Genomic DNA, 17,887 nt, shown 5'->3' on the forward strand with positions numbered 1-17,887 from the left:
CCTAATTCTACTGGTGATAAAACAGTCTGGAGATACAATATTGATTCTGGGAACTCAGCATGCAATGACTCACGTATGGGGATTTCAACCCATGACATTGTGATAACAAGGGTGGTGCTGAAAGACACATTTGTTTTATAAAATGTATCTGCTACTCTCATAACCACAGAAGCAAGCTGGTGATTGCAATAGTGAAGCATTCTCTGCTTTGACTGAAAGGTCTTCAGTGTCCAAAGATAGACAGTCATATCCAAATTGATTTTTAAGTAATTCCACACTCAATCTAATCCAGTCAGAAAATGATACCTTTTCCTGCCTACCAAACACAAATATCTACTATCTCTAAATCCCTAAATGATAGAGAATACAATTTTTCATTTGAGATCCTATAACTAAGCAGAATTGTGTTTATTGCATTATACAGAATGAAAATGTTGTGACTTGCAGTTTTGGCTACCTGACATTTCTGAATAGCATATATCTGAACACTCAACATGGAAATTGAAACAAACTGACTAAAATTGACACCCAACAATGTTTTCTTCTTCAAGTGCAAATTAAGACTGATTTTTTTTTAAAGCCACCATAACACCTGATAATGGCAATAGGTATTTTTACCCTAGCTCAAGCTAGGAAGTCCCACTGGCCTACTCTTACAGCTTACTGGATTTGTAACCAACTTAACTGAAATATCTGAAGGTAAAATATATCTTGAAACACATCTACCTCCTTAAGTTTGTCAGATATTTGGTCCATAGGATAATTGGATAGTTAAGTGAAATTTGCATGAGAGGGCAAAAATATCCACCACTATGTACTCCTTCTTCCAGAAAGATTCATAAATTCTCTCTAAGGACAAATTAGGCTTTGGCACGAAATACAATTTATGAAAATTGCACAATACTTGAATTTATTCTACTAAAACAAGATATTAAATCATGATGACCAGCAAACCTCCTCAGAGAAAGAAAATGCAATGTTTAAATAGAACTAAAAGCATATCATCAAATTTGCAATACATCTTAATAGTAAATCATGTCACTTGGGTAGATTGTTAATTAAGCAAAAATTTGTAATAATAAAAATGTTTTAATGACTTATAGCTTTGCCTCTGTTGACTCTGTAAACACAACAAATGATAACAGATCATGGTTCATGTGGAGATGAAAGAACGTGATATCTTTCATTCTATTACTTCTTTTTTAACTTGATGTAGTTTTCATGGCTTTTCTTAGATTTAAAAGTTGCAAAAGCCCATTTTAAAGGGAGTCAATAAGAAATGACCATCCAGACATTGCCCCATTCATAAGGAAATAGAAAGACTTGGAAAAAAATTATATTAACTGAAATAAGCCAGACCCAAAGAAACATAGGCTGCATGGTTTCCCTCATTTATAATAACCAGAATATGTCTTAGGATATTATTAGGAGAGGATCACAATGCCTCAATAGCTATGCACATATGATCATATAAAATGATGCTTATCAAAATGAACTCTAGGAAATGGAAACAAGATTTTTTTTTAATTGTACTGTTTGTAGTTACCTATTTTTTCTTTCTTTTTCCTTTGTTTTTGATGTCACTGGTTTTGATTTCTGTACCCTTCATCTTAAATATAAGTTTATCTGATTTGAGGAAGGGAAGGGGAATCACAGAAATGGTGAGACAAAGGGCAAACTAATTTTATTGAGATGCTCACCAGACACTGTGTTGGAAATGAACTCTGCAACTTGGGGAGGGGGGTTAGGAGGGTGAAAGTGGGAGAAGATCAGGGAGGGGTTAACATTGTTCAAAAATGTACTCATTACGTGACTTATGTAACTATAACCAACCCCGCTGTACATCACCTGTACAATAAAATTCAAATAAAAAAGAAATAGCCACTGAATAGAAATGATATTTTATTGCTAGCAGTAAAGCTCTACAACATCAGAGTTGGTAAAAATAAAAGTAAAGAAAGAAAGTTGAATCTGGTTGCATTGGAAAATCCTATCACTATGTATATTCCTATTCTAAGCATTTGAACTTAAATGTCACTTAGGAGAACACTCATGGCTTTAAAACATTGCCACATTCCTAACATTTTAAGCTTTGTTTTGTATTTTAATGTTTTATAAGTTCTTCTAAAGTCATTTTTAAAAATGGTTTCGTTGACTTTAAGGCTGGAACTTTGGGCCTTGTGCTAGCTAGGCAAGAGCTTTGTGACTTAAGCATCAATGAAGTAATCAAACACTCTTTACTGAATTGTGGCTATAGGAATAGACTTGTGTTAGCACAATTATCTTGACTACGCTGAAACACTGTCTCTCTTACACACACACACACACACACACACACACACACACACACACACACACACACACCACTACCATGAGCTTCTTGAAGAGGAATTCATTGCTCAAATTATCCTCAGTTCCCATCATCCAACCAGAACTTCTTACTGGACTGGTGGTAGATGCTCTATAATCACTGGTGGAAGGAATAACTGAGGAAATTATATCCATCCAGTCTCTCTACTAGTAGTGGCTGAGTACAGCAAGCTAACATTTTAATCTCACAGAAGGAATGGACACCATGAGACATCTGTTCAGGTTCAGGGCTGCCTTTCTGTAAAAGTGTGAAGCAGCTACCTAAGTGAAATTGTTTCAAAATATAACAGAAAAGCTCCCTAGTGCATATATTAACAGTTCTTCCCCTAACCATAGAACTGAGGACTGGAATTCATTTGGCTTTTCTCAGCTACTTGATTGCATCATTAGGAATGGTTATTAAGAGTCAGTAAAAGTGATAGAATAGAAGTCTACACCCACAAAGGTATAAGAACTTGAGAATTGATGAATTCTTCCTCTAAATATAGATTTTCATTACAATGATTAAAAACAAAAGGCTTTCCTCAATGATATATATAAGAAGTGTACAAAACTGTTAAAACTATCCCTGAATTTGCTAAGAGGATTATAATAGCCTTTTATTGCTAAGGCTGAGGAAGGGAAAAAGGAGCAAATTACAGAAGATAATTTATCATTGTAAGTAATGACAGATTTTAATTATTTTCTAATTCTACAATAATACGACTCTGAAGACTTTGTCACAAAGTGGTCTTGTATGGTGCTTAGCCAAAGGGTGCTTTATGGTGTCCCCTACCTACAAACAACTGGCTGTTCAGTTGCAATCGGAAGTGCCCATCCTCTGAAGTCTGCCTGGTACTCCGCGGAAGGCTGTCCACCTGCAGTGAGGTTTCCTTGAGATTCCTCTCAGCCCGGATGTAGTGCCACTGGTTGTCATTAAGAAGAGAAGGAGACTGGACGATGAGTTCTACAGGACCATTCCCAACATCTATGGCAAACATGATCTCAGAAGGAGCTGAAATCAAATAATAAGAAAAGAAGAAGATGGATTGAAGATGTGTGACAGGCACAAGAAAGTCCTGAGTGAATTGTGAGAAAGGCTTATAAGTTGTTCTGAATGGAAAAAATACTGAAGTACATTTATACTGTTGTTCTGAAGTACTGAGATCATCATTAACTGTAATGAACACCAAAATAGGTATGGTAGTAAATGTTGGTAATCCCACTATTTGGGAGACTGAAGTAGGAAGATTCTGAGTTTTAGGCCAGCCTGTGCTACATAGCAAGATTTTGTCTAAAAATAATTAGCAGTAACAACCATCAAATGGTAATGAAATGAATATATATGTATACATGTATGTATATGTATATATATGGGTATGTATGCACCTATGTGTATATATGTGTATATTTATATAACACACACACACACACACACACACACACACACACACACACACATACACACACATTCCAGGCTTTCTTATCCCTAGTTAATCCTTATTGTACAATTCAGAAAACAGACCAGAAACCTAGGCCATTGACACCTCTCTGACAGATAATCATCTGTGCTGATGCCCTGGATGTCCGCTTTATAATATGGATTCAGTTGTTTGCTTCTGGCTCTCTGTAGCCATGAGCTTTACTAAGCATCTCCATTCCTGCAAGGAGGAGGTCTATGTTCTATGGAGTCCAAAACCTTCCTTTATGACACATCATAAATGCTTGTGATATCAAGTATGTATACTTTGCTCCTGAGTGAAAAAGTACCAACTTGTCTAAGAACACTAGCTTTCTTAGTTAAGGAGACATGGCAGAAACTCAATTAATTTAATCAGAGCATATTGTCTTCTGTCTTCTGACTCTGTTCTAAATACCTTCCATGGCTCTTTCAGCCTATTAAAAATGCATGGAAGTCAGATAGAAGTCTCTTAGGAGTAATAGTACTGATGATGAAGAAATAATGAAGTAGTTATGATTGATGATGAAATAATTGAATGATGGCAGTGACAATGGTGATGGTGGTAGTGATACTTCTGGTAGTGGTAGAAGAGGTAATGATGGTGATTGTTTTAAAGATGGTGATATGGGTAGCAATTGAGAGAGTTGCAATGGTGGTTGTGGTGATGGTGGTGGTAGCAATGGTGACAGTGATGGTGATGGTAGTGGTAGTAATTATGGTGGCGACAGTGTTGGTGATAGTAGTGTGATATGGTGGTGATGATAGTGGTAGTAATTGTACTGTGATAGTGGTGGTGTTGGTACAGGTAGTAATTCTGGTGGTTATAGTGATAGTGGTAACAGTAATGGTGATATTGGTGGTAATGATGGTGGTGTTATTGGTAGTACTAATGGAACTGAGAGGTTAATTATATAGCTAAGAAGACCATTTCTAGTGAATAAATGAAACCATCAGATGCCAGATATTTCTTGCCAATGTAAATGACTTATGATTATCTCTTTTCTGTGCTTTAATCAGGAAATGGACATTTAATTTGACCATGTTATCACCTGATGGACATAAATGATCCTTGATCCCAAAGGTGAAACACTACTCTGGACCACTCTACCCCCCAGTATTTAAGGCAGGACAGAAAGCTATCCTTAGTGTAAGAAACTCACAATGCAGAATTGCAAGTAATTTGAGATCTTGAATTACTTCACTTTCTAGCAAGTGCTGACCTCCAGGAAAAGTAGTAAGTTGGAAGCTAAAAACAGGATTTGAGCATATAGACTCTTCAATTCCTCTTCCCTAAACCAAGCTTAATAACTCAGCATGAATCAATGTTCCTAGTTGTACAGTGGGAAATAAATAAGTACCTAATCATCTGGTTGTTTGTATTTTTTGTTGTTGTTGTTCATTTTGGCCAGTCCTTGGGTTTGAACACTAGGCCTGGGCTCTGTCCCTGAACTTCTTTGTACTTAGGGGTAGTGCTCTATTTCTTGAGCCACAGCACCACTTCTGGCTTTTTCTTGAGCATTTTTATTGGGAATAAGAGTCTCACAGACTTTCCTGCCTGGACTATCTTCGAACCACGATCCTCAGATCTCAAGCTGAGTAGCTAGAATTATAGGCCTGAGACAATGGCACCTACCAGTTTGTCTGTTGATTATGAGAAGTTTGTAGAATTGTGCCTGGTACAAAGTAGGGATCATAAGCGCTATTTTATCATTGAATCACACAATTTCCCAACCTGGACATATTGGTTTTAGCTTACAAAGTCATGCACTGAAAGAAATGGAATTGAAAGGAACAGACTGGGCTTTAATTTGGTCCTTATAAAGAACCACACTATTTGTACTCTCCATAGAGTGTATTATACTTCACTTAATTCATTTGCAACCCATTGCTTGCCACCCAGTGTGTTTACCTGTAGGCACAATCTAGCTACACCAAATAAGGAAAACCATACAGCCTGTTTCTCTGGGTCTGGCTTTCTTTGCTTAATGTATTTTTCTAAGTCTTTCCATTTCATTAGAAATGGTATAATATCATTCTTTCTGATGAATGAGTAAAATTCCATTGACTATATATACAACAGTCTCTCAATCCATTTAATCATTGAGGGGCATTTGGGCTGATTCCATATTTTGGCTATAGTAATTCATGTACAATGAACTTGGTTGTGCTGATAATTTTAGTGTGACCTTTGTTTGTGCTCTTTTGGATAAATGTCCAGGAATGGAATTGCTGGGTAAAAGTATAGCTCAAATCAAAGCCCAAGAAAATAAATACCAGAAAATGAGTACTTACAAGAGGGTAAGGTGGGACCAAGGGGAAAGGGGTAGAAAAATGAAAGAGGTAAGTGGGGAGAATACAGGGAAGAATTCATGGTATGTACCATAGAGCTGAGAAATATGAAGGAAGAGGTGGATCAAAGGGGGGTATGAAGATGTTGAAGTGATGAGATGGGTCAAGATGAATTATACATATAAATTGCTTTTTTTTAATGGTAAAAATTCAGTAAATAACCTACAATTAAAATACTTAAGGGAAGGGGTGGGTAGAGAGGGGTGAGTGAGAATGTAGAAAGAGGTGACAGTGATCACGATGCACTATATTCATAAACTGCTTGGATGAATGACAACTCTTTGTACAACTACTTAAAGATAACAAAAACGTTTTAAATAAATATTTAAAGGTACAGCTTGAATAACAATTAAGGAAAAATTAATAATGAAGGTTGACCTCAGGACCTAGTAATACCTGTTAGTCCTACCCATCTCCAAATCCATTAATCACCGAGAGATGACTAGGCTATACATTGACTGCTCTCTATAGAGCACAGAGTATTTGGGGACAGGATGTTAAAAGTTTTACTAAAACCTTCCTGAAAAGCTAATCTTGCAGATATTATGTTCAACCCAGACAGCACATTTTTTTTTTCTGGAAGGCTGCTTCTCTGCTTAGGTCAGCCCCTCTTCTACCTCCAAAGTTGGCTTTCTATCTATGCTGTACTACATCATGTATCTCCCTGTCCCATAATGATTTGCTTGCTGGCTGTCTCCCCCAAGCAGCCTGCAAACTGTAGATCTGTAATGATTTATTACAGACCCAACCTCGACCCCTGTGTTTAAATGCAGAAAGCTTTTGCCAAACTTAAATTTTCTTAATGAAAACATTGTTATACCATACATAGGAAATACAATTTTATCATTTTCTTTGGTTGTTTTAGAGTTTGATACCAAGGTATGAGGTCAACATGTAAATCTTTTTAAAACTTATTATTATTCAGGATGTGATGTAGCTTAGTGGCAAAGTACAATATCCCATATCAAAAAAGAAAAGACAAAAATATAGTAAAAATATTATTTGTCTTCATTCAAGTAACTATTAACATTCTACCATCTCTCGTGGAAATGAAGGAGAATCAGTGAAACATAATACTATCTTCTAGCATGTACCACAGGAAAAACAGTTTGCCAAGCATTTTTCATGATTTTATTGACTGAGCCTCACCACCTCAAGTGATGAGTATTATTTTAAAGGAACTAAGGTGGATGTAGCAGAGTAACTTAGCCTGTAAGGAAGGAAGATAGAATTTGAATTTGGAGAATATGTCTCCAGAACTCATTTTTAGCCTACTCTTCCAATGACAAAGCCTCTGACCTTGAAGCATGAGTGGGTATCCCAAGCTGGCAAAGCTACAATATGTAATAAAGATGCCTGGCATATCTGAATGAAAAATATGTGAATGAATAAATGATGTACCCATTGTGTGTGCATTTGGCCTTGAGACAAACATAAGCCAAATCTCAGTGGTGCATGCACATACAAGCCCATGGGATGTGGAGATGCTGTCCCAACATTAGTTCTCTTGCTTTTCATCTATGATTGGCCCCTTTTTTCATGATCTACATGGCTCCAGAGAAAGTCAAGGCATCACCTCAACTTTGGATAGAATTATTTTTGAATTAATTTGTTTTGGTTTGTTTTTGTTGGTTTGTCATGTCTGTCCACATGCTAGCCACTCAGAATTTAGACAACTCACTTTTCAGATGACTGATGACAGACTATATAAATGTTGTAATTGGACATTTACAGATGTCAGGAGGAGAGGATTGTCTGTATGATATTCTTCTTGCCCATCAGGGTTTTGAAAGTTGCCTCTTATTAGCTACACAACACTGCTCCTCCCTGTACTCATCTTTAAGAACCATAAAGATGGATCCATAATTCATTCCTGTATCCTCAACTCATACCCAAGTCAGGAATAAGAACAATCTAAAGGTTCATTTTGTGGATTAAAGAGGTGCCTTTTTTGTAGCCAATTAACCTCTCTAACCTTCCACATCTTTGTCTATGAAATCAGAACTATGAACTGAATAAAATACTACACGTTTTTGGGTCCACAGACTCTGAGAATCTGATGGTAACTGATGCCTTTCTCAAAAGAGTTTTGAAGAAAATTAGAGTGATTTCTTGAATGTCCTAAGCTTCTGGCATAGAGTGAAATCAATCTATTTTCTCTCAAGTCCTAACATTCTTGAGTCTTGAGGCAGTTTTCACTGTAGTGTAAGGAGCTTCTTGAAGAACAGATGTCAGGTAGAATCCTGTATGCTGAATATTCCTGGGCACATGATACTAGCTTAGTGAACAACCTCTCAGGAAGCAAGTTAAGCAATGAGGATCACAGTACAATGGAGCAATAATCATAAGTAGGATTGTCTGAGAACAGAATAGATGAATATAAAAACTTACTATGTGTCTAAAATAATAATCACTCAAACATCTAGTGAAAATTAACAGTAGTATTAATTTTTATCATGTTTTGAGATTTTGGACTATATTATCTTCATTATAACAACACATTTCATAATATTCTTATCATAACTTTGAAATATGTAGTCTATGTCTTTCTAAATATATATATGCATATACATATGTCTTTTCCTTACTAAGAAACTGGACAAGTTTTAAATCAATTCTGGGATGGATTTCAGAGCCCATTTGAAATAATATGATTAGAGAGAAGTCTGCTTTATAAATAAAAATGAAAAAATAAAACCTAGTTATTTAGAGAAAATGATTCTAATATAGTCTTTATTAGGTCAAAAACAGTACTGGTATTACAGGTCCAAGATTAAATAGCCACTTACTCATCTCTTATGTTTCTAGGCATTTTTGCATACGTTACATATTTCAGTACTGACAACTGCCTCAGAAAATTTACAAATGATACTGTATCATTACCATCTTTCCAACAATACCCATGGGAAATAACTTGTTTTTTATTTTTCCATTCCATTTGAGGCAGAACCAGCCCCACTCCCGGGTTTATGGGTAGCCCTGGTATAAACCATCTGCATTTTTCCTCCCTGGCCATAGTTGCAGACAAATAACATATCAGGAGGACTGAGTCAGCTGGGAAAGAAGGGTTTGTATTGTAGATATATAACTAGAGTTAGACTTAGACAAAAGAGGATATTCAAGTCAAGAGAGAGAGAGAGATACCCAGAATACTGATTCTTTATTAACTCCTGAATCCAGAAGTACAGAAAAACTCTCTTTCTTGTACTCATTCATAAACCTCACTATCAGAGAATTCCCATACTTGTGTCTGCCAGTTCAAATTGAGGATTTTTTTAAAAATTGAAGTTAAATACATCCACAGGTTTCTGAGTATCACCAACCCTTTGATAGATAAATAGACAATATATTTATAAGTTAGATCATTAATTTATTTGGAGGAACAGAAATTGGAACACACAACATTGACTCTGCAATCTAGGTTCTTTCGCTAATGTCAGATGCTATCTCCTCCTTCAGTACACTTCACCATCTGTTTCTATCTGAAATCACTGTCATAAAAAGGTAACTTTTCCAAATCTTTTCAGCAATACATTCACTATAACTTGAGAACATAGTGAAAGGTCTTCCTTTTTACCGTGGATCCCAAGGTGACAAGATTCATATGCATTGGTTGGAAGTGGGCCCAAAGAAATTGGCTGAAATATTCATGGGAACCTGCTTTTCTCTGTCCAATAACTTGAGTGCACCAGTCTCAGAGCTGCTGTTTGAATAGTCATGGAGAAGTATCCCCTATTCCTTGGGGATGGGAGGCAAATCTATTCTGAGGCACTTCAGCTGTTAAAAGGCCCTTTGCTTTCCAAGCTAGCTGGTTTGTAGGAGTTTCTGAACTCTTTAGAGTAAAAATCTCACCTGTCTATAAGAATTAGTATGAGATTAACTGTAAATAACAAATGTAAGTTTGAGCATTTCCCCTCATAAATTAGATTAATAATTAATTGTAAAAACTAATAATCTTAAGAACTATGAGACCAAGTATCTGTTTTATAACAGATTTGCTTACATATTTTGGAGTTGCTGTGATCCAATCCAGGGCCCTGGTCATGATATACAGTTTCTCTACCATTGAGTTATATCCTCAGACTATGCTCTTGCACATTTTAATGTTTTTATATAAAATCTTGTTCAGAAATGCAATACTGACAAGTCAAGTATATGCCAAACATTTACTTCTACAGTTCAACTCTTTTATAAATTTAAACCTATCTACATATTTAAACACATTTTTCATGACCCAGCTGGCAAACTATAGTAACACAGAGTACCAACAAATTGGACATTGATATGTAATTAACATTAAATCATCACTCATTATCTTGTGATAATATACCATGACATTTGCCACTGCTTTAATGAGTTAAAAGGCTTCAGGGCCTGATTTTTATTCAATTTGCATTGAGGTTATTATTCCTATATTCTGAAATGTTTGGCACTCAACCCACATTGTTATATCCTGGTAAAGTTAGGTATTTTATTTCACACCATAGCAAAAAAGAGTATCTTGCCATTATTAGTGTACATAATTTGAGTTAATGGTGGTAAAAACTACCAATGAAGAAGTTCTCTTTCCTATTCTGTATGCTGTCATGGCCACAGAACAAACACTAAACTATTTGTTGATGTGCTAGAGACTTATACAAATATCTCCATCATCTTCTCCAGCCAATATTCTTGTCTGCTTTTTGTGGCTTTCAAATCCCCAAATCTGGGCAGATGCCAGTGGCTCATATCTGTAATCCTAGCTACTCAAGAGGCTGAGACCTGAGGATCTTAGTTTAAAATGAGCCCGAGCAATAATGCCTATGAGACTCTTATATCCAGTTAACTACCAAAAATGCCAGAAGTAAAGCTATGTCTCACATAGTAGAATGCCAGTCTTAAACATAAAAGATTGAAGGCAGTGTCTCAGCCTTGAGTTCAAGCTCTATGACCAGCATATACACACATGCACTCTCTCTCACACACACACATAACACACACACACACACAGATGCACACACAGATGCACACGCATTCACAAACACACACATTCAACTGTGATGTAGAGACATTGATTATGCCTTCTACTTCATGAAAACACATCAGTATTGTGGTGTTGTCAATTTCCTCATTCAAACTATAGAAAAACATCACATCCATCTAGATAAGTACCACACAAGAAGAAAGCAGGAGTCATCACAGTCATGTAGACAATAAGAGCTAGGTGGGGTAAAGTCCAATCTGTTTATAAGCAATAGGGTACTCTAAATGAAAAGGAGCCCAAAATAATAGCAAAAAGTGTCTAAAAATGTGTGTACATATGTGTATGTACTTTTGTGTTTTGTGTAGGTCCTAGAGATTGAACTCAGAGCCTAGACTCTCTCTCTCAGAGCACTAGTGTTCTATCACTTGAACCACAGCTCCACTTCCAACTTTTTGGTAGTTAATTGGATATAAGAGTCTAATGGGTTTTCTTGGCCAGTCTGGCTTCAAATTACATCCTAAGATCTGAAACTCCTGAGTAACTAGGATTAAACAATGAGCCACTGGCAGGCCTGTTTTTATGATCATCACTAACAAGTAATTCTAAGCTTTGTAAAAGATAAAACATTTGTCAATCAATAAATCTTTTGTTGGTCTACATTTCAACAGATACTAATCTTTATACTGCTAACTTTCAATAATATGTATGTTGACTTCAAATCACAATATTATATGGCTTGATATTTAATAAATATGATAATTTCTGTGAATGAAATTTAACTCAGATAACGCCAGGTATCCTGTGCCCTCCTAAACATGTACGATGTAATATGTATTTGTTTTCAAGAGTAAGAGCTCAGCTTCTGACTTTTCTTTAATGTCCTGGTTGAAACTTGAATCTCACTGAACACATAGCTATAGGACAAGGGTTTGAAGATGCAACTTGCACACTTATGTAACTTATGAAGTTCAAGCTTTGGAAGCTTCCTTCAGTTTTTAAAAGAAGATAAATCCATAATGAATTTTGTGGTGAAAGATATTCTGTTAGAATTATTTTAATTACAAAGATAGTTGGAAGTCACTAGAATAGACTCTGAAAAAAATCAGGACATTATTATGAAATACAATTCAAGAAAAATAAATTCCTGAACTTTATTATAAAATAGATTTCTTACATATGTGTACCAAAGATATTCTTACGTTTAAAATATTTCATAAATATTTGCATATCAATACCTTTATATAGAAACAGATTTAATTTAAAATGAATAAAATGTGTTCTCTGTTCAATATAAAAGAGGATAGATTGGAAAATATGATTTAGATTCTCTTTTGAACAAAAAGTGTATAGAAAATCAATTTTGATGAATTCATTGACATATTTGCAAAAATAGCGACATTAGGACCAGAAATTTTAATGTCATTATTATTGAAATATATCAATATGTTGGTATCCTTTCTCACAAAAATCAATTAATTAACTACTGTATTTTGTTTTCTCTTTTCTGGAACTTTTAAAAAATATAATTTTGTTAGCATGATTATATACAGAATATTCAATGGCAGAAAATTTCCCACTCAGTGTTTATACTGTTTTTCATTTCAAATCATGTTTACTATTGAATATAAACCATACACAGGAAGGAGGTTTGTCCTAGAAGACAGGTATTCTGATATTTAATTCTGTGCCTACTATACTGTTGGTTATGGGAAAGAAGTAGAGAAAAGAGATGAATTGTCACTGCAAGTCATACTCTTCTGATAGTGGGAGATTAGTCAGGAAATTACTTTGGAAATACAAATACAACAAAATGTGGATACAAAATATGTGCAGAATCCTAACAATCATTACTGTTCTCCATAACATGTATGGTTCTACAGTATGGAAGCTTCAAGTCATATGTATAAAAATGTTAATGGCCCAAACAATGGTGCTTACAAGTATCCATGAAAATATTTACAATGCACATTTTGGGAGTTTGGCAGCACTGGGCTGTATACTAAAGACCTCATGCCGGATGAATTTGTTTGCTCAGCTGATGCTCCTCTACCACTTGAGCTACACTTCTATGATTTCTTAATTTTGGAGATGGAGGAGTTCCATGACTTTTTCTGTTGGGCTGGCTTCCAACCAGAACCCTTCAGATCTCAGTCTCCTGAGTAGCTAAGATTACAGGCATGATCTACCTGTGCTCTGCTAGAATGCATATGTTTTATAGTAAATTATAAAGCATTCGAAGGAAATGGAAATTATCACTGCTCTTTTACCAATGTTCAATTGTACAAATATTTATTAGTGCTTCATAGTCAAGTTAATGCAAACCTTTGTTCTCTTGACCAGTGACATTCAATTCATAAGTGGGACACTTACAGCTCATTTCAAGTCTGATGAAGTCTTTCATGCCAAGGTTTTCTAGAAAAACTCCTGATAAAGCAGTGGTTTTAAAAAAGAAGGAAATATCAGCACTGAATTCCGCATGGAAGGTAGGAAAGTGGAGATAAGAGGCTTCAGTGTAAAACGAGACAGCATTCCAGAAGTGTCCTGCAAGTGAGAAAAATCCTTCAGCATGGTTTGCTGTTTCAATGGGGTATGGAAAGCACTGGGCAGGTGGGTAATTGTTAAGACATTCTGCAGGGGAAAGGGATAAGAGAATAAAAGCATCTTATGTTGGTGGAATGCAGAGAGAAAGCTCCTTTCAGTTTAGTACTCACGGTCACCATAGCAACGTAAGGGACCAATTCTCCAAGCAGCTTCTGAATTTGATCTGTTGGTATCAGTGATGACAATCTGAGTGACAGGCAAGTGGTCTTTGAATGAAAGAAAGCCAGTATCACTTGTCCTGTAAAAACATAAATTAAAAAAAGAAGACAACACACGGTTAATCTATAAACTCAATGCAGAGGCTTCTCTTCTTTAAAGTGATTTGGGTTGGTTGCCTCCAGGCTGGTGTGGACAGGAACATCTTTCATCTCAGGAGTGTATATAAGATACTGACATGCCAATTACAAAACCCATGGATGTCTTCCAAACACCATTAAATTTTACATCTTCCCCAACTGTGTTTGCAGACGCATAGATGGTGTACAGAGATTGCCTCTGCTTATCGTGGCTAAGAGAATTCCACCTGCCCAATGCAGTGCTAATGGGACTTTAATCATCACCTCATGTTCTTTTGAAAAATGGACTATCTCAGTAGCTAAGTTGAAATAGATATCATATGTCCTTCTCAACAATTACACCAAAGGCTGTTTCTGCCACCTGCCAACAGGTTTTAATAAGCTTTGTATGGTTCTTATCACCTTTTACCTCATGCAATTACAAGTCTTTGTAGTGTCTGGTTGCTTTCCTATTTTGGTCTTCTTTTTAAATTTCCTGGTTGTTAATGATTCTGGCTTTATTCTCATTAATTATGCAAATAAGAAATTGACTGGTTACCTTTTGATAAGGAAGTTTAAAAAGAATAGAGCTAAAATTTTATCTTCTGGGTTTTTTTTTCATGGTGATGACTAGATCTTTGATAAAGGAAAAATCAGAAGAAAGAAACTAGCATTGAATGTGCAAGTATTTTTAGTCTTAAATACCACAGGGGGATATATTTTTTCCACACAATACTCCTATGAAGTAGGTACCACTATCCACATTTACAAATAGAGAAATAAGCGTAGAGATAGTAGGTCACTTGACTAAGTTTAAACAGCAAAAAGTGAAAGAAGTTGTATTTTGAATTAAGTTGCATCTTTCTCACATACCAATAGTCTGGGCAAATAATTTCATTTCTGAAATTTTCAATGTGTTTAATTCTTGATGTTGTTGCTGTTGTTTTTGTCTCATTTCACCATATAACTCAGGCTGGCCTAGAACTCACTATAATAGCCCACTGAAGGCCTGGGGTCACAGGCATGCACAATCATTTCCAGCTAGTGAGTTCAATTTTTAAATGGAGCCATATCTGCATAGCAGCACATACAGGATTAAATGAGATAATAGTGTCTGGGACCATGTTGCTTAGTCTATATTAAATACTCAGAAATGATGGAGGTGATGGAGGTGACAGAGAGCCCTCTATTTCATTCTTGAAGTACTCTGGGCCCTCAGGCACAATAACTTACATTTTAGGCATCGATGATTCTATATTGAAGAGCTCTTACAATGCAGCACATGTGGAAAATTAAATTTTAAGATTTAGTATTGAACTCATGAGATTTGGATAAAAACACTTATTAATTTATCTTGGTTATAAATAAATCAAATATTCACCTACACATTCTCTCCTTCAAGGCTATTAGCCAAAAATGTGGGAAAATGCATTATACAATATCTGTAATTTGAGAGTCATAATTAGAAGCTATTCAAATGGCCTAGAATAATAATGCCTTGTTTCAGTTTGAAGGCACATCTATAAGTGTTGCATAAACACAGAAGAAACTTCCCATTAAATTCCAATTGCTTTTCAAGAAGAGATTTTAAAGCAGATTTCAACTACTGTAAGTGGAATGAGGGCTAAATCTCAATGCTTTGCTGAAGAAACTCTTCAAAGCTATAGGATGCTGTTTCTTTCTATTTTTATTTTCAGGGTGAAAATTGTGGCTTCTGAATTTATCCACTGTTGTGATGTCTGTCTCTCTTACACACTAAGGCATCTTGTCTACATCAATTTGGTGTTCTTGGGTCAAATTGTGGCACCTACAAATAGCACTCTAAGAATAAAATCTCTTCCAAATAATAGAGGAAAAAAATAGCATTTAGTTTGATCTGTTAACACACGTTACCAAGAACACATTTTTATCTGAAAACTTAAGAACAAACCCTCAGTTGCTCTCCAAATTTGTTTAAAGCATCAGAAATAGATACAACTCCTATAGAAGCCTGGGAAGTGAAAAAAAAATCTAAGCTTGTATTAGATATGATATTTATGAATGGAAACACTACAAAGTCACCCTTTTCTTTATGCAACTAATATATGCCAATAAATTCTTCATAATAAAAATTTTAATGAAGAAAACAAACAAATAGAAGATGGCATAATTTTCAATGTCAGGGAAGAAGCTGTGAAACAGAGAAAAAGTTAGTGTTTTGTGTTTTTCCTTTTAGGTAGGGCTGTGATATCCACTTGAAATAGTTAATCATGCAAAATATTTATATAAGTCAAATGGACCAGACTGGGAAACTATTGAGGAACCAAGTGGACTGGAGCGGTGAGAACGACAGCTCTGCTTCCTTGGTTGGTGAGGGAATAGAGCCTCAAAGCAGGGCATCCTTGCTGCAGGGACAAACTTGCCAGCAGCTGATCCCATCCCTGAGAGTTAACCAATCCTTAGTAGTGTTGCACACTACACCTTATCCCACTTGGCTGGTGCCCAATCTCCTAGTCCCAGGTAAGGACTATTTCCTCATGAACATAGTTCAGGGATTCCTGCTGCATTGACTTTCTCTATTTCTTGCAATCCAGCCCACCAAGAACAGGGCACACACAAAGTGGCCCCTTACATTGCAAAGAAAGCAAAGAAGGCTAGAGCCCTCCTAGAAGATAGCTTCATCAAGGCAGCATCTCATGTAGGACATAGGCAGCAAGTTAACCAGAGAAGTTATAGCCCATGGCCTAGTGATCCCTTTTCCCAGATATTTGGAATACATTAGCTTAACCAAAGTCCCTCGGGTGAGAAAGAAAGGCCCTGCAGACGCATTTGATAAAAAAAATAATAAAAAAAACAGTAAACAGAAAAAAAAAAAAACAAGCAAACATCTTTTTCTTTTTCTCACTGGAAAATTTTGTGAGATTTTATAAAAAGATTTAAATATTTTCACAGAAGTTTTTTTTTAATTTTTTCAAACAATACTGTGTTCACGAGATTCATGTATCTCAATAAACCCCTTGACAGGTCAATACTTAAGCTATAGGCAGTTGAGCTGCCCGTGGAAAATGGCATAATTTTTTACATGCTGTTAGGGAAACAGTGAGAATACAGTTAGGTTTAATACTATTAATAAATAACATGTATGATTCCAAAAAAACAATAAAATGATGTTTGGGGGACTGGTGTAGCTACTCAGGAATCGGAGATCTATGGATCTCCATTTGAAGCCAGCCTAGGCACAAAAGGTCGGTAGGACTCTTATCCCAAAATAACCACCAAATATCTGCAAGTGGAGATATGGTTCAAGTGGTAGAGCACTAGCCTTAAGCAAAAAAAGCTAAATAAATATGAGAGAGTAGAGTTCAAGCCCCGTACTGGCAGAAAGGAAAGAAAGAACGAAAGAACAAAAGAAAGAAAGAACTAAAGAAAGAAAATCCAACATGTAAGACTCTGGAGAAATATTGATGGCCTTTTTGGTGTGTTTTAGTAAATATAAAATAATGGCAGGTATGGCAGTAATTATTGATCAGCAGAGAATATGTGCCTATAGATTAAGTTTTCTTCACTCTTCCTTTGGAAGACTCTGTAAGACTTTGTAAAACTATCATGGATATATGATTTTTGTCATAGTAATAAAAGTATCTCCACTGGACAAGAATGGCATGAGTTGTATTCAGTATCTCAATTTTCCAACTAGATAGTAACACTGAGGTTACTCTTGGTTAGTTTTCTAAGCTTTTCAAAGAGAATAATAATCATAAGAGGATAATGCTGTATATGTGAATGCACATAGTAGATAGGAAGTATTGCACTGATGAACACGTAAGAGGATTTTAGTCAATAATAATTGAAGTTTATTGTTCCAGTACTGTTTAAATGTAAAGTACTAATGCCAATGAAGGGAATCCA

General features: G+C 35.7%; 1 protein-coding gene across 3 annotated transcripts in view; it reads right to left on the reverse strand.

Annotated features, from left to right (window-relative positions):
* Window positions 1-17,887, reverse strand: part of Cntnap5 (contactin associated protein family member 5) — a 907,059-nt gene that overhangs the window by 136,319 nt on the left and 752,853 nt on the right. For all 3 annotated transcript variants that reach the window (XM_042685183.1, XM_042685182.1, XM_042685181.1), the window contains exons 15-17: window positions 13,835-13,962; window positions 13,494-13,664; window positions 3,146-3,364 (exon numbers count right to left, since the gene is read on the reverse strand). In XM_042685183.1, coding sequence (XP_042541117.1) covers window positions 3,146-3,364; window positions 13,494-13,664; window positions 13,835-13,962 — 518 coding nt within the window. The remainder of the gene's footprint in view (window positions 1-3,145; window positions 3,365-13,493; window positions 13,665-13,834; window positions 13,963-17,887) is intronic.

Source organism: Dipodomys spectabilis, unplaced genomic scaffold (assembly GCF_019054845.1).
Source record: "Dipodomys spectabilis isolate Male_0828 unplaced genomic scaffold, ASM1905484v1 ptg000094l, whole genome shotgun sequence".
In the NCBI taxonomy this organism is placed as follows: domain Eukaryota; kingdom Metazoa; phylum Chordata; class Mammalia; order Rodentia; family Heteromyidae; genus Dipodomys; species Dipodomys spectabilis.